The following is an 18949-nucleotide window of genomic DNA, read 5'->3' as shown; positions in this document are numbered from 1 at the left end:
AACGTACCTAAACACAAGATTATTGTTTTAAATGGTTAATATTGAACTCTGATTTATTTTTGAATATACCATTTTTATGACAAAGGACATTACAACAAAAAAACACAGTGTGCAAATTTGCCAGAGATTCATGTTTGATGTCTGTAAAACAGGAAACAATAAATTAACTGGGGATATGGGGCCCCATATGCACCCAGAACCTCTGGGTTATTTGACGCAAAAACCTGCTTTCTAGTTACCAGTTTATGTTTGTGGACACTGTAATATGAATACAAATTTCTCTTTGGTGGAAAATTTGAAAAAATATGGAAATTTATAACAAAATATTCAGGGTTGATATATTTCCTTAAGGTTTAGTAGAGTTTGGAATTAGTCTCAACACAAAAGAAGTGACTGATAATAAGCTGTTTGTCAATATCTGTTCTATAGCTTTCACAACCTTGTTATGAACTACGTTGGTGTGTAGTTAGTAAATATATGACAGGTGATATCGATTCTTGGTGGTGAGCATAATGATACCTCATTACAGCCCAGTAAGAACTGGTTGAAAGCTGAGTTTTATCCTCGCATCAAAACGGAACTTCAAGACCATCAGTTCTAATAAACATTTTAAACAAAGTTAACCACAAATAAAAGGGAAATCGAGGAAGCCAGGATTTGAACAGCGACGAAGAGGGACAAGAAATGAAATAGAATATCAGCTTCAAAAAGTTCTACAGGATTCTTTTTTTTCTTTTCAGATTTCCAAATAAATGTTGATCTGGTTTTTCTATTTCCAAAAAACAGTGTCACCACACTCCTTTTCAGTTGACTTTATCGCATCACAATGTAAGGTTGTATTATGCATAAATGTTAATCTTGGGTGTGATGCAAAATGCCTAATTTACCCTGTACATTCTGACAGGATATCCAAGTGTATTTTCAAGCTAAACACTGATAGGACATTTATAAACTTTTATATTACAAGTGTATTGATGAAAAAAAGCATTTGTATTCATCCAGGATGGAGAACCACCATTTTGGATGGGAAAGTGAGTAGAATCAGTTGCAGTTGATGAAAGGCATACAGAGAGTTAAGGAGGGGTTCCCATAACATAAGTGTTCTCTCGAAGTGGACAGGGTACTGTAAATCTCACAAGAATCCTCCAACCTGTATATGAAATACATCTATTTATTTGCATTCGATTGATACCAAGTTTGAAGAAATCCTTTTACATAATGAACCGGTATATTTTGAATGGGGTCCATCCCCCTAATGGTCTTGGTTGTTCCACCTGGCAGTTGATATGCAGTGTATCTACTTCAATAACAATTACTTCATATTACATGTATTAAATGAATTGCATCCAAGTAAAATTCACTTAACAAAAATGTTGATGAAGGTTTGGCTAGGAATATTTCTATGGATCAAGGGCACGTTACCAAGAAATATGTCGTTCAGTTATTATATGATTATGAAAATCTTGCAAATTCTAGTTCGTTTTCCATTTTCATCCCCACATGCACCACTAATTAAATCTTATCCAATAATATGGTCACTATGGTTTTATCAGCCTTCAGTCAATTAACATCCAGTTATTTATAGATACAATTAGACAGTAATACATTGTAACAAGTTTGTTTGTTGGGGTTTAACATCCGTGCAGCAATATTTCAGCTATAGGTTACAGACCACCAATTCAACCAATGAGCATTTGGAACGTACGCAAAAATAGTCCTACGCAGAAATTACCCCTGTTCCTCATAGTTCTCATCTTATTTAAAAACTTTAAACAGTTTCTTAAAGGAAAAACATTTCTGTACATTTTATAGGTGCATTTTGCTTCTTGTGATGTGAAGCCTAATCTCCATAATGATTTCTAAATATACCCCTATCTTGTGAAAACACTGGGATTTCCCATGCTATTTATAGACACTTCACTTCCAGTGACCAGTACTGCACTGCAAGTCTGCTAACCTTACATGCCATTCTGAGGATTGTGAGCTGACATATGTAGAATCATGCTGATATATAGTCCTCTGCAGGTTAAAGTTAAGGTAAAGTCCAGAGAAGCCATTGAATATTGTGAAATTTGCATAGAAGCCTATGGAAAGTGGAATTAGTGGTTTCTAGCCTTTATATTCAGACGATATTGTAATAAGAGGCAAAAATAATATATATTTTTATCCGAATGTACAATACTAATTTATATACATGTAGATATATCATGACCGATTCACTAAAATGATTAATTGTAGAATTTACAAAACAAAATGTTTTCTCGAAGTTTTCTATAAATATTTGAGTCTCTTCAAAGCTTAGCAATTGAAAGTCTGCAGACCCAGAACTATATAAATATCGAAACTGGTAGATAACGAGGTAAAATAAGAAAAAAAAAAACAGCAAAATAATCATTATGTAAGAATAAATATATAGGCAATGAATTGAAAGATCTTCGGTTCTCTCTCGAGGGAAACCATCTCAAAAATCATTGCAATACATTCAGATTTTTGAATTTCAGGTGTCAATCAAATAGCCATTTGTTCTTCATAACCTTTTTAAATTGATAATATTGAGAACTTTCCTCTTTTATCATATTATATATCTACTTACATATAATTTGTCAGTTTGGTAAAATAAGGTCATAGGGATGTTTCCTGGTTGTGGAACCAACTACTGAATTTAGACTTATGCAGAATCACTTTCCTTTTAACTTATAACGACCTTTTTCATTGGTCAGTTTAATTATGACATGAATGAAAAAAGTATCAACTTACTTTTCAAAAGTAAGCTGATACTTTTTTCTTATGCATAAAGTTTTTCTTTTGGCTTACTTTTCAAAAGTAAGCCAGCACTTTTCAGAAGTAAGCCAGTACTTTTGAAAAGTAAGCCGATACTTTTGAAAAGTAAGCCGGTGGAAAAAAGTAAGCGAATATAAATATCCGTATTATAACACAAACTGCCACTCATACAGTATAGAAAGTTATTGTATTGAGAAGTAATCTTTGTCACAGCTTGTAAAACAATTGTTACAATGTAATAGTAAAAACCATTGTCTTGTTTTAATTGTGACCAGCAGAAAGTGTTTATATCAGTATGGTTTAGACAATTGACAGTAGACAGTGGTGTTTATATCAGTGTGGTTTAGACAATTGACAGTAGACAGTGGTGTTTATATCAGTGTGGTTTAGACAATTGACAGTAGACATTGGCCTTTGTTTCGCTATGCTTTGACATCTGACAGGAGACATTGGCCTTTGTTTCTCTATGCTTTGACGTCTGACAGGAGACATTGGCCTTTGTTTCTCTATGCTTTGACGTGTTTTGACGTCTGACAGGAGACATTGGCCTTTGTTTCTCTATGCTTTGACGTGTTTTGACGTCTGACAGGAGACATTGGCCTTTGTTTCTCTATGCTTTGACATCTGACAGTAGACATTGGCCTTTGTTTCTCTATGCTTTGACATCTGACAGTAGACATTGACCTTTGTTTCTCTATGCTTTGACATCTGACAGTAGACTTTGGCCTTTGTTTCTCTATGCTTTGACATCTGACAGTAGACATTGGCCTTTGTTTCTCTTTGACATCTGACAGTAGACATTGGCCTTTGTTTCTCTTTGACATCTGACAGTAGACTTTGGCCTTTGTTTCTCTATGCTTTGACATCTGACAGGAGACATTGGCCTTTGTTTCTATTTGACATCTGACAGTAGACATTGGCCTTTGTTTCTCTATGCTTTGACATCTGACAGGAGACATTGGCCTTTGTTTCTCTTTGACATCTGACAGGAGACATTGGCCTTTGTTTCTCTATGCTTTGACATCTGACAGTAGACATTGGCCTTTGTTTCTTTTTGACATCTGACAGTAGACTTTGGCCTTTGTTTCTCTATGCTTTGACATCTGACAGTAGACATTGGCCTTTGTTTCTCTTTGACATCTGACAGTAGACATTGGCCTTTGTTTCTCTATGCTTTGACATCTGACAGGAGACATTGGCCTTTGTTTCTCTTTGACATCTGACAGTAGACATTGGCCTTTGTTTCTCTATGCTTTGACATCTGACAGTAGACATTGGCCTTTGTTTCTCTTTGACATCTGACAGTAGACTTTGGCCTTTGTTTCTCTATGCTTTGATATCTGACAGGAGACATTGGCCTTTGTTTCTATTTGACATCTGACAGTAGACATTGGCCTTTGTTTCTCTATGCTTTGACATCTGACAGGAGACATTGGCCTTTGTTTCTCTTTGACATCTGACAGTAGACATTGGCCTTTGTTTCTCTATGCTTTGACATCTGACAGTAGACATTGGCCTTTGTTTCTCTATGCTTTGACATCTGACAGTAGACATTGGCCTTTGTTTCTCTTTGACATCTGACAGTAGACTTTGGCCTTTGTTTCTCTATGCTTTGACATCTGACAGTAGACATTGGCCTTTGTTTCTCTTTGACATCTGACAGTAGACTTTGGCCTTTGTTTCTCTATGCTTTGACATCTGACAAGAGACATTGGCCTTTGTTTCTATTTGACATCTGACAGTAGACATTGGCCTTTGTTTCTCTATGCTTTGACATCTGACAGGAGACATTGGCCTTTGTTTCTCTTTGACATCTGACAGTAGACATTGGCCTTTGTTTCTCTATGCTTTGACATCTGACAGTAGACATTGGCCTTTGTTTCTCTATGCTTTGACATCTGACAGTAGACATTGGCCTTTGTTTCTCTTTGACATCTGACAGTAGACATTGGCCTTTGTTTCTTTTTGACATCTGACAGTAGACTTTGGCCTTTGTTTCTCTATGCTTTGACATCTGACAGTAGACATTGGCCTTTGTTTCTCTTTGACATCTGACAGTAGACATTGGCCTTTGTTTCTCTATGCTTTGACATCTGACAGGAGACATTGGCCTTTGTTTCTCTTTGACATCTGACAGTAGACATTGGCCTTTGTTTCTCTATGCTTTGACATCTGACAGTAGACATTGGCCTTTGTTTCTCTTTGACATCTGACAGTAGACTTTGGCCTTTGTTTCTCTATGCTTTGATATCTGACAGGAGACATTGGCCTTTGTTTCTATTTGACATCTGACAGTAGACATTGGCCTTTGTTTCTCTATGCTTTGACATCTGACAGGAGACATTGGCCTTTGTTTCTCTTTGACATCTGACAGTAGACATTGGCCTTTGTTTCTCTATGCTTTGACATCTGACAGTAGACATTGGCCTTTGTTTCTCTATGCTTTGACATCTGACAGTAGACATTGGCCTTTGTTTCTCTATGCTTTGACATCTGACAGGAGACATTGGCCTTTGTTTCTCTTTGACATCTGACAGTAGACTTTGGCCTTTGTTTCTCTATGCTTTGACATCTGACAGGAGACATTGGCCTTTATTTCTATTTGACATCTGACAGTAGACATTGGCCTTTGTTTCTCTATGCTTTGACATCTGACAGTAGACATTGGCCTTTGTTTCTCTTTGACATCTGACAGTAGACTTTGGCCTTTGTTTCTCTATGCTTTGACATCTGACAGGAGACATTGGCCTTTGTTTCTCTTTGACATCTGACAGTAGACATTGGCCTTTGTTTCTCTATGCTTTGACATCTGACAGGAGGCATTGGCCTTTGTTTCTCTTTGACATCTGACAGTAGACATTGGCCTTTGTTTCTCTATGCTTTGACATCTGACAGTAGACATTGGCCTTTATTTCTCTATGCTTTGACATCTGACAGTAGACATTGGCCTTTGTTTCTCTTTGACATCTGACAGTAGACATTGGCCTTTGTTTCTCTTTGACATCTGACAGTAGACTTTGGCCTTTGTTTCTCTATGCTTTGACATCTGACAGGAGACATTGGCCTTTTTTCTCTTTGACATCTGACAGTAGACATTGGCCTTTGTTTCTCTTTGACATCTGACAGAATTAACAGTAGCAGTGGTAGTGTCAAATTGTTCCATCTAGGACTCTATTCTACCTACTGTTTTTGTTCATAAACAATTTTGAATTATAGGAGCTTAGGGTTAATGGGGATTTCATAATACCAATTTAAGAATGGCTCTACCAAATTTCTTTCAAACTTTAACACAATGTTGAAGATCATTGGATACCGACTTAGTTAAATCAAGGGCCATTTCATTTGTTTGCCCATATTTCTTAAAAAAAGGGATTGTTGTTTAATTAAGAATTTTTAGAAAAAAACTTTTACCCAAAGAACACAGAATGCTGAAGTTATTGCCCTCAATTTTCCCATCGGTCATTTAATTAGTATATCTCCATAAAAGAAGTTAGGGAGGTATATAGGAATCACTCTGTCTGTTTGTCTGTCTGTCCGTCTGTGCATATTTTTTGTAAGCATAAGTCCTCATAAACCACTCAAGGGATTTTGATGTAATAGGTATCATATATAGATATGCATAAAAGATCATAATTACTGTCGGAGGACTCAGATTGGAGTTAATCCAAATTACGGGTATTACATGTTAAAACCATGTAAGCACAACTCCTAAATGGCTCAAGGGATTTTAGTGAAATTTTATAGAAAGGTTGGGTATCGTATGTAGATGTGCATGAATGAATATAAAACTGTTGGATGATGTCAAAACAAGACTGTTTTACATTTAAGTTCATTTGAAGCGAGGGGTATTCTCTTTGTGAGTTGATCAAAGTATTTCTAGTTATTACAGTCTTGGGAGAAATGTTTTGAGGGCAATGCTTGTGTCATGTACTGTGTGGTATTATTAGACTTAAGAAGTATCCATTTGATTGGATGTATAGCCATTGTATGATCTTTATAGAGTTATTAAAACAATACTGCTACAAGTATAACCTGAAAAAGAATTACACACAAGTATTTTCCAATTTATCTCCTTGTTTTGTTAGAGAACTTGACACATGACTTTTAACACCACATTACTGACAATACTTCTTGTATATCATTGTATTATGAGTGAACTATTAGGGGGTTTGTTACATTGCTTAGTGATAATGAGGGGTTATTATTTAGAATGTAGACAATGCCAATGAACATAGAATTATCTTACATGTTAACGATCGCAACTGATTGTAATTGCTCATATGAGATGGTCAGCATGAGGTCGACACCCAGTCATTATTGATAATTGCTTCTATGAAATACTTATGTTGACTAGAATCTTTATATTAAGATTCAGTACTGCAGGTCACAGTCCAGTCACCAGGGCAGTATGAGCTTCAGTACTGCAGGTCACAGTCCAGTCACCAGGGCAGTATGAGCTTCAGTACTGCAGGTCACAGTCCAGTCACCAGCGCAGTATGAGCTTCAGTACTGCAGGTCACAGTCCAGTCACCAGGGCAGTATGAGCTTCAGTACTGCAGGTCACAGTCCAGTCACCAGCACAGTATGAGCTTCAGTACTGCAGGTCACAGTCCAGTCACCAGGGCAGTATGAGCTTCAGTACTGCAGGTCACAGTCCAGTCACCAGGGCAGTATGAGCTTCAGTACTGCAGGTCACAGTCCAGTCACCAGCGCAGTATGAGCTTCAGTACTGCAGGTCACAGTCCAGTCACCAGCGCAGTATGAGCTTCAGTACTGCAGGTCACAGTCCAGTCACCAGCGCAGTATGAGCTTCAGTACTGCAGGTCACAGTCCAGTCACCAGCGCAGTATGAGCTTCAGTACTGCAGGTCACAGTCCAGTCACCAGCACAGTATGAGCTTCAGTACTGCAGGTCACAGTCCAGTTACCAGCACAGTATGAGCTTCACTACTGCAGGTCACAATCCAGTCACCAGCGCATTATGAAGTTAGAGTACTCATGTACAGTGTCAGTGATTTACGAATGAGAAACTTATACTTTTAATCTCACAACAGTGTTCAAATAATGAAATGCTGAAGTAGTGTTTGAATTATAGTGTCATCCACTGCCCCTACCATTCATTTCTTTACATCTGGATTTTATAATGTCTTATATGGAAGTACCAATGTGATTTTTGAATGAATGAAGTTAACTGATTTGGAAGACAGATCTATAAAAAAAGAGGTTCTAATTGGATAAGATCTAAAACAGATTAATCCGCACAGATAAATGTACATGTTGGTAATTAAGTCTAATAACATCAAGTAAGGAATACACATTTCCAATTAGAAAGATTGAACTAAACTCTATATTGATTCCATGTATTTCAATAACTCAAACTTAAGAACATGAATAGAATTATTTACCGTTGAGGGTGCTAACAAGTTTTTAAATTCTTTTGGCTCTGGCAAATTCCGCTTTTCTGTTGTAATTGACAAAAACATGTGGACCTAATCACATTTCTAAATAGTCATATTGTTATTTGTTCCATAAGTTGATAAATGATTAAAGATATATTAATTGGAAAAGGGAAGACAACTCTTGAATGGTAAATGTTTTATAAGCTATACTTTAAAACAAGTATTTTATAAACCTTAAAGTTTGAAAATACGAGATTGGCTGTTTCTGAAAATGTCATCGAGAAATAAAAAATGTGACCCACATATGAATGAGCATGATGAGCAAAGTATTATTTGAATTTGAAATTATTTTGGAATTTAGAAAATGACAAAAACTAAAAATAGAACATAAGGATCAGGCAGTAGTTCTTCATATTTATCTTCAAAACTGTTAGGTTTAGCCAAGTTCTGACATGGGTAAAAGTGTTCAGCATGATGAGATCTATCTGTGGTCAAACTTTTGTTTTAAGGTCTCAGTATCGTATAGATTTCTCCATTGGCTCCAATGCTAACGGTGCATGTTTCAAAAAATTTTTAAAAATTGAAAAGTTGATTCAAATAAACTTTCATACATATATCATGTTTCAGGAAATGTTCAAATTTGATTTTAACTTAAAAAACCTAGACCAGTCCACGAAGATTGGAAAATCATCAAACCTTGAAGTCAAAAGCACATGTTTTCTACTTTCACTTTGGTATTGTTGTTGTGCTGCAGTACTCCCTATCAACTGGATATCCTTCCTCTTTCCTGTCTTTGAATCTGTAAATAAAAATCACACATTTTTTCTACTTGGATACATCTTTAAATATGGCCAAAATTCAAGTTCAAAATTAAATGCAGCTCTTTAAAAAAAAATAAGAAAAAAAAGGAACTCTATTTTATTAGCCTCCATGTTTTGACGTACACCCGCTCAAGAATATCAATACGATACTGGTACCTTAATCTGTGAGGCATCTTGGAGTTATTGCCCTTTTTTAATGTTTTTTTTTGCTATTTTTAATGTTATTTCTTTAAAAAATCTTCTCCTCTGACAATACTTGGCTAATTGGAATAGCCATATGAATATTCCTTGGGATGTTTTGCATAGAATTGTTGTGGGGATTTTTGATCTGTCATATTACTAAAAATAGAACAAGAGGGTCAATCAGAAGATTTTCTCATATATTTCCAAAACCGTCAGGTTGAGCCTAAGTCTATATGGCCCACAAAAGTTTCCAGGGATCAAAGACGACTCCTTGTAAGAGTTGTTGCCCTTCAAAGATGAAAAATGATTTTTTTTCACAGTTTTCAGCCAATATCTTGAAAACTATGACAGATAGAAGGAAACTTTTAGTAGCTGGAATGATCCTTATGATATTTCCTTCAAAGTTTGTGGGGATCCAAGTTTTTGGAAACTCCTTGTTAGAGTTATTGCCCTTGAAAGGCATACAGTTATGTTTTAGCAGTTTTCAGGCAATATCTTGAAAACTATTATAGACAGAATGAAACTTTCCATTGATGAAATGATACCTATGATAAGTCCTACCAAAGTCTTCTTTGAGTCAAAATTGTCTGACAACTCCTTGTTAGAGTTATTGTCCTTGAAAGGCAAAAATTTAACCAGGTGAGCGATTCAGGCTTCTGGGAGCCTCTTGTTTGACAGCTTGCCTATGCTTCATATGCAAAATGCCCCAAGTACCGGTATATGCTTCTGTTATGAAAACCTTTGATCAAACACCTTGATGAGATATGACGTTTATGTACTTGGATGATTCAATCAAATTTCTGCATTTCTGCCTTTGGCCAGGTGAGCTATTGCCATCACTTGGCGTGTCGTTGTCGTTGTCCGTCATCGTCGCTAACAATTATACAAAACTCTTCTCCTCTGGAACTATTTGACTAATTGAAACCAAACTTGGTATGAATGTTCCTTTGGATATCCTGCATAGAAATGATTTGGGGATTTTTGATCTGTTGAAAAACATGGATGCCATTACTAGAAATAGAACATAGGGATCAGACAGTAGTTTTTTGCATATATCTCCCAAACCGTTAGGTTTAGCTAAATTTTCTTTGGGTAAAAGTGTTTAGCATAATAAGGTTTATCTCTGGTTAAATTTTGGTCTTAATCCGTTTTGCAATGCTGGAGTTATTGCCCTTTTTCAACAATTTTTGTTATTTTTAATGTTATTTCTTTCAAAAATCTTTTCCTTTGACACTACTCTGCCAATTGATACCAAACTTGTTATAAATGTTTCATGGGATATCCTGCATTAAACTAATGTGGGGGGGTTTTGATCCATAAAAAAACATGGCTACTGTTACTAAAAATAGAACTTAGGGGTCAGACAGTAGTTTTTCACATATATCTCCAAAACCATTAGGCTTAGCTAAATTCTTTCAATAGCTGAAATGATCCTTATTATGAGGACTACAAAAGTCTTCCAAGGATAAAGGTTGTCAGACTACTCCTTGTAAGAGTTATTGCCTTTGAAAGGAGAATAATGACTTATTTTTTAGAGTTTTCAGTCAGTATCTTGAAAACTTTGATAGATTAAAAGAAACTTTCAGTTGTTGAAATGATCCGTATGGTAAGTCCTACCAAAGACTTCTTGAGTCAGAATTGTTGGATGACTTCTTGTTAAATTTATTACCTTTGAAAGGCAAAATTCAACCAGGTGAGTGATTCAGGATCCTGGGGCCTCTTTTTTTTCCTTCATGTGCCACACATCATACACATTTTGTCTGATTCTTAGACAGAGGAGTACTTAACAGTATTTCCTTCTTTATGTTGAATAGCACTGAGTTAGAATGAGTTTGTATGTTTTCTATGGTATGCAAGAACCTGACTCAAAAATCACCCCATTTCCAGAAGGGAAATATAATTTTGCTGGTGTAACTAAACAAACAAAGCAATGTATCTATTTATACTGCATTTAACATAAGTACATGTTCTTAAGTAGATTAATACAATATTTGAAATCATTGGAAGAAATGGCTTTCCTTATAATTTTATAAAAAATATGGTGTTTATTAACTATAAAAGCATTGTTTGTTCAGTGGGCTTTTGACCTGGTATGACCTCTACCATTGGCACTGTCTAGGTTTATATGGATTGGTACCTGATTATACCTGTGTGATTTCACTTAACATCATGTTGCGTGTAATCTCCTGTTTACCTTAGAAAAAGAACAATAATTTTGATTTCGTTGATATAAGAAATTATTTTTTTCTTAAATAGCTGATTCTCAATTATTTTCAATTTAAATATATGGCTTTGTACTGAATATCAGCTCATTAAAACAAATGGAAAAGAATATTGGAGAAGGTTCAAGGTTTGGTGACCTTCCTTTCACTCACCAATCATTGACCTTTGTATGATTTGAATTGTGGTACATGTATACTGGCATAGATTATAATGAGATAGTGACTTCAGGTATTTTAGACCTAATTAATTGTCTAGAGATTTTCCTGATTTTTTTTTATAGATGACATTGAATGTACGCTCTAACTTGATTTCAAGATAGTTAAGGGTAACTGTTTTTACATGATCTTTATATAGAGTATGTAGGAACTTTTCCTTATTTCAAGCACAATTAAAAAAATAGCCTGTAGACTTTCTTTTAGAATTGTAAAAAGAAAAAGAAAATTTATCTAATAGTCCTCAGCATTCTTATAAAATAATTAAAGGTCACTGAACTTCTTCCTGTACTGTATTTTGTTAAAAAAAATTCCCTTTACATTTCTGTTGAACATATTCTTATCAATTATCTTCATTTGAAAGAGTAAATGTTTGTAATTTTACTTGATGTGTATTTACAGACCAAATCCTTTTGAAATAATTTAAGATAAAGTTTACATATCATATGTTGTACTACAAGGTAATTGAAAGAACATGTTTATGAATTTGCAAAGAGAAAATGACTGAAAAAGGTGCCCAATGTAATATGTATGATCTACCTTAAGATTAATGTTGAATTATAATGTAAACAAAATGCCTCTAAAAATTTTTCAATTCAAACTGTTGATATTTGTATGTCTTGGTTTCAGTAGCTTATCTTAACTAAGGGACCGTGTTAGTAAGGCCAAAAGAAATTAATTGTGAGTTTCTTGTTTCCTGACCCTACCTCTGTTTCCAATGCCATTCCTAAACATTTTATTGTGGATTTAAAAAAATTCTGAATGAACAAAATAATATAGTTTGTAAAATAAAATATTTCACCTCTAATGTTTTTGGAGGTGAAATAGGAAATACTCATTAAGTACAACCAAACATTTTAAACATTTAAAAAACAGCTTTGAAGAAAGCACTTTATTAGAAAGGAACTTTGAACTAATGAATTGATAAGACAAGCCTTTAAAATTTGTTTAGGAAAACTTTTATATTATCTCCCCTTTGGTGTACTTTTGTATGACACTGGTTCATGGTTACCAATGAGATGAGCCTCCAAGGGGTATAAAAAGTGCATTTTTTAACAAATTTTTTCACTGAAAATTGTTAAAAATTTAAAAAAAAAATCAATGTTAAAAGGTATCATTTGGTCAGAAATAAACCTGATAAATCCATAAAATATAGCTGTTGAACCAATTTTAAGCCTATTTGGCAAAGCTGTTAGGCCTCCAGATTTTTCTGTAAGACAAGAGAGCTGTCAAAAAAAGGATTTTTGGCCATGACATTGACTGTACCTGTCAAATGCAGATTTAACCTTGACATTGACTGTACCTGTCAAACAAGGATTTTAGCCTTGACATTAATGTAACTGTCAAACTAAGGTTTTTAGACTTGACATTAATTTGAAATGTAAAAAATTAAGTATTTTAGACTTGACAATACTGTAACTGTCAAACAATGATTTTGGACTTGACATAACATTGACTTGACAAAGCCAAAATCCTTTGTTTGACAGTTTGTTTCAACTGTAAATTTTGGCTTTGACATTATTGTTACTGTCGAAAGATTTTGGTCTTGTCATTACTGTAACTTTCCAACAAAGGATTTTGGTCTTGACATTAATGTAATTGATTAACAATTATCATATTGACTATTCTGTAACTGTTAATCTTGACATTACTGTAAATTTTAGTCTTGACATTACTGTAATTGTCAAACAAAGCATTTAGGACTTGACATTACTGTGACTGTCTTGCACTGAGTTTTGGGTAGAGGAGGAGTTTTAATTTGTATTTTTTGTGTGTCTTCTTCCATGTAGTCGCTCAATGTTTTCTCCATTCCCTGCCCTTAACCTTTCATTCAAGTTTATGATAAAGAAATAATTTGCAGGGACTCCATTTTATCATTGTTTCAGGGAGATGGCTTATTCATGTCACCTATCTTTGCCCCAAGCTATAGCACGATAAAATCATTTCGATTCCAGTTGTACCAAATAACATTGAATTCAAGTGAACCTGATGTAAAGTCCAGTGGTATTTCACTTGTTTTCCATGGATATTTCAGTGCATGGTCTTTTTGTCAGTGGAAATCATTGGAATCCAATAGTATTCCTATGTAATTTTCTATGGGGTTTACCACTACAGATGTGATTTTTGTGGCCTGCTTTTAATATATTTAAAAAAAAATTTTTTTATCAATAATTGATTTATTTCAATGACACTATAAAAGACTAAATAATCTCACAACCCCCAGGTTAGAGTTTATATAGGAAGTATCAATAACCTTGTCATAAAACTTGATAATATAAATTGATATAGAATTTCTGGTTATGTATGGTGTAAATAGAATTAAAGGCCATACAAAGCCAAGCAAGTAGTGAAAAATTATTAAGGTACCGCCACGAAAAGTGCTGGTTGCTCTATAGTGATCTGTATGTCTGTCTGCCTGTCCATTTCAAACTCCTGTCTGGGTTGTAACTTTTTAGCTCACCTAGGCATAGGCCATGTGAGCTATTGCCATCATTTGGCGTCCGTTGTCATTGTCAGTCTTAGACGTTGTTGTTGTTGTTAATCATTTTTCCAGCACAAATTTTGTGCTTTGATTTTGATTTGTCAAAAAATATGGCCCGTTACTTAAAATAGAACATAAGGGTCAGACAGCACTTTTCCATGTGTTTCTCCAAAACAGTTAGGTTTAATCAAATTCTGACAAGGGTAAAAGTGTTCAGCATGATGAGATCTATCTGTGGTCAGTTTTATTGAAAATCTGTTAACATATGTTGGAGTTATTGCCCTTTTTACATTTTTTTGGGTTTATTATTATTATGTTATTATTTTAAACATCTTCTTCTCTGAAACTTCTATTCAGAATCAAATGAAACTAGGTAAGATTGTTCCTTAGGGTATTCTGCCCATACAGATTGTTTAATTTTTTTTTTGAAATGTCCAAAAACATGGCCACTGTTACTAAAAATAAAATATATAGGTAAAAAAATAGTTTGCAAAACTAAAAAACCATTGAATTAAGCAGAATTCTGATTGAGGAAAATATTGTTCAGAAGAGGGAACGATGCCGAAATTTTCAAAATGATTTGTCGCCCAATGTAGGAGTTATGACCCCTGAAATAGATTATTTTGTCATTTTCCAACATTTTACAGTGCCTTAAGTACTCAGGTGAACATACAGCATTCATCAATACATGCTCTTTTACAGCAATTTTGTGTCAAACATGGTAACAAACCATGATACCTTTACTTGCTTAGTTAGTAGAATGTGCAATTCAGGCACTTGTTTGTCTTTCCATGTAGGCTTTTGATATTTTGCATGCAGGTAGATCACCTAAAAACTATGTGTCGCATACAATGGGCAGTGGCTTATGAACTTGTTTGACCTCAACGTCAAATTCCTGTTTTTTCAGTGACAGACTTGTGTCTGGGCTGTAACTTTTTTGTCTTTCGATGTAGGGTTTTGCTATTTGGCATGTAGGTAGACTCCCTTAAGGCCATGTGTCAAGATCATGGATAGTGGCCTATGACCTTGAACTTTGACCTCAAGGTCAAATTCCTATTTTTTTTTGGTCATTTGATATGGATTTTTGATATTTGGCATATGGGGAGATCATTGTAAGGCAATGTGTCACAGACCATGGATAAGAGCCTATGACCTATAACTTTGACATTAAGGTCAAATTGCCCGTTCTGGTCCAGGTGTCAAAAGAATAGGCCCGCAGCAGCACTAAGCTTGCTGTTAAAGACAACTAAATAGTGCTCAGAACCCTGACCAGGGTCTAGGACATTCTGCCCACAGAGCAACTGGGTTGTGTGCCCAAGGCGGTAGAATGGGGTACCCCTGGCATGCTGCGTGCTTGGGTTGTCAGGCCATAATACAGAAAGCCTGACCGCAAACTGTGGTGGTTTAATATGTTGGGAAAGATGGCACGTTCCACACACATAAAAGAACCCTGCTGTGGTATTCGATAGGAGTAGGAACCTTAACACTCCATTAGAGGAGGCTAAATTGCCAGACCCTACCCCCTCCCTATTTCCAGTGGCAATGTAAATTTGTCAACCGTACTATTTTTTTTACTATATTATTTTTTTTTCATCATCATTTTATGTTTACTTTATCTTCCATTTCATATTCATCGCCTGGATATAGCTGAAATATTACTGCTCGGGCATTAAACACCAACAATTAGTCAATCAAATTTCTGGTGTCTGGGCTGCAACTTTTTTGCCTTTTTTTTATGGGATTTTGATATTTGGTTTGTGGTTTGATAATTTATAGTTGGTAAGCTTTTCCCAAATCCAATAGTATACATGGCTTAGATGACATAGCCGGGCCCACAGTGATGGATACCATCTCAATGATTTCTTGTTTTTCTCAATTTTTTTTCAAGGGGGCGGGGAGTGTGGATGATAGTCCAGCATTCCTTTCTTTGAATTGGTTTGTTCACTATTTAACAAAGTTTATTGTCCTTTCTTATGTTCTACTATATATCTTTCTAGGAATCTCAAGCAACACACATGGAAGCTAACTGTATTGATGACAATATAGACTATGATGATGATGAAACAGACATTCCCACAGATACTGACAGGGGAGTTAACCCTGAAACAGCCTCCGCCAGACTAGATGAACATATAGGATGGGATAGGAAGATAGAGTATATGTTTGCCTGTTGTGGTTTTGTCACCAGTTATGAGACATTTATCAAATTTCCTTATCTGTCTGCTAAATATGGAGGAGGTATATAAAAAAGAATATTTCCTTGATAATATATTATTATGATACAATAACCCTTGATGCTAAATTGATACTCAAACTACTTACAAACAATAGGAGGGCACAGTTCTGTTAACAGCAAACATACGTATTATCCTTCCTACGTTATAGGGAGACTCACAAAATCAATGAAAAATTAAGAATCTCACAAATAAAAATTTAGGATTTGTTATAGGTTTTTGGTTAAAATTATTCTGTTTTCTGTGAAAAATACTAAATAATTGACTTTTTACATAAAAATTTGCTTTTACATAACAATTTATCACATTAGACAGTGTCAATGGTGGAGAATATCCCACAAGAAGTATTTAACGTTAAACAGATTTGCAAGTTCTTGTTGGTCCTAGGAATAATGGTTTCAGATAATTAAACTGCACAAATTCAAACATTTCATAAAAAAAGTTATTGGGAACAGATACCATACTTGGACAAAGTGTTAGATTAAAGATTTGATGTAGACAAATACATTGGTGCTGGATTTGGCTTCCTTTATCATTATTTTTGGTTTTGGCCTCTTCTTGAACAAAATTTGAGTTAAGAAATAATTCCTATGCTATATGGTTATATGCTTGTTTTAACATGGATAGGCACAATAATTTTCAAGATTTTACCGCTAATACTTGGTGAAAAATAAGATAAATATAGTGCTTACCCATGGTAAAATAAGCATGTAGCCCAGCGTCTAGGAATTATTTCTTAAATCAGTTTTTTTCATGAAGTTTAAAAACCAAATATATTGATAAAGGAAACCAAATACAGCACCAATGTATTTGTCTTTATCAAAGGAGTTACAACACTGCAGCCCTGAGTTCAAAGAATGAAGCCTTAGTATTTTAGGGGGTTCTAATTTTAAATGTGATCTACATCAACAGACTGAAAATCCTTTAAATGGATTTTGAGGAAAACGATCATATCAAACTATCTTTTCTTATATAAACTTTATATAAACTATATAAAACTTATTTATTATGACTTATGGTTTTATTTCTATTTTTGTTTACTATATTTTTTTGGCGTTGTAGGTATATTCCTGATAGTCTATCTTGTACTGATGTTGGTGTTTGGGTTCCCATTACTCTATCTGGAGACTATACTTGGACAGTATGCTAGAGGTGGTCCAATAACTGCATGGGGTGTAGTTCCTCTGATGAAAGGTAAATATTTTAAAATAGCTGCAGCAGCCAGTACTATATCTGTGCCCATTCCAGTCTTTATCTAGGCTATGTTGGCACAACACTTGAAACATTTTTTAACTGTTTGTGGGGTTATTAAATCCAATTTCTTTGATAGGAGTTACCATGAGACCTCAGAAGAAAAAAAATTACCATTAAAACATTTTAAATACAGAAAGAACTGGATAATACACAGATAAAACTGACATAGTAAAAGGTTTTACAGTCAATTAGAAAATTAAAGCACTTCAGAAAATATACTTGCTAAATCCAGAGTACATTGAAATGTACTAGTGTGCTTTTTATATTAATCCTGTATTTGTCTTCCTGACTATACTCGACGTCACATAAATAAGATACTGTTAAAATTTGAATAAAAATATTTCCCACGACTTTATTGACACCTACCATCGTTTAAATTGTCTTAAATGATTTGCTCATTCGTTTAGCCAAACGGCTTTTCCCTTAACATTGAATCGTTAAATTCTGGTGAGATTTTAATTCTCGGTCCTAATATTTACATTGTCAAAAGTCGGCCATGTTTACAGTGATCGTGTTGCTAGGAGATGTTCTTTACGTTTAAATGGTTTGTCCAAAAACCGAAAAACCCAGACTGCATTTCGATGTTAGTTCGGATATCTCTGATTTATTCTACGTGAATATAGGATTTGTTTTAGTCAGCTTTTGACACCTTTTGATAAATCTGATAGAGACTAGTTTAAGGTTCTATTTTTGGTCTCTCATCCTGTGTCTTTCAATAGGTCAGACTTTTTATTTTTTAGACATGATTTACAGATTAACTTGATATTTGATTTATGGAAATGTCATTTCTTTGGGCAAGCCATATTGGGTATTGGTGTTGTCTCAGCCCAATACAGCTAATCTTGACCCAATTTAATTATCTTCAGACCTCCAGACAAAGTTATCATTTAAATATGTGTTTTTATATTGGCTCTATTTAGTAATATTAGGCCTCAGCCAGACTTCTATATTTATTCTTTTAGGTGTAACTGTATACAGATAACCTTTACCCAAAAGATATTACATGGATATCACATGTGATCAGTATGAACTTATTTTAGAATAATATTAATAAATAATATAATTTTCTTGATAAACGATTTTAACAGAAAATAGAATTAAATTGTGACTTTTATTGTACTTGATGTGGTCAGCTAGTTAGTGCTTATATATTTTCTGTGAGAATTTCTGTGCATGAAACTACATTGTATGGCCATAACTTCTTTATATATTCATGATAAAGAAGACAATGTAAATGAAATGCTCAAATTCTGAGAAAGAAAGATGCTTAGTTTTCAGCAAAGTCCTACAAATTTTTAGAATAACGTCTTGCTGATAGCTATGAATTGACTTTTGAAATTTCTCTTCAGATATTTCAAGTA

At 34.6% G+C, this 18949-nt stretch overlaps 1 protein-coding gene across 4 annotated transcripts in view; it reads left to right on the top strand.

Moving 5' to 3' along the window:
- The window catches only part of LOC148604320 (uncharacterized), a 114415-nt gene that overhangs the window by 25553 nt on the left and 69913 nt on the right, over positions 1-18949 (top strand). For all 4 annotated transcript variants that reach the window (XM_088547846.1, XM_088547847.1, XM_088547849.1 and 1 more), the window contains 2 exons: positions 16098-16338; positions 17397-17528. In XM_088547846.1, the coding sequence (XP_088403972.1) occupies positions 16098-16338; positions 17397-17528 (373 nt within the window). The remainder of the gene's footprint in view (positions 1-16097; positions 16339-17396; positions 17529-18949) is intronic.

The sequence above is a fragment of the Perna viridis genome, chromosome 10 (genome assembly GCF_037379345.1).
Source record: "Perna viridis isolate PV_CMFRI_1.1 ecotype Kerala chromosome 10, ASM3737934v1, whole genome shotgun sequence".
Taxonomy (NCBI): Eukaryota; Metazoa; Mollusca; class Bivalvia; order Mytilida; family Mytilidae; genus Perna; species Perna viridis.
Note: the sequence above shows the minus strand (reverse complement) of the source record. Positions and strands in the feature narration are given on the sequence as shown.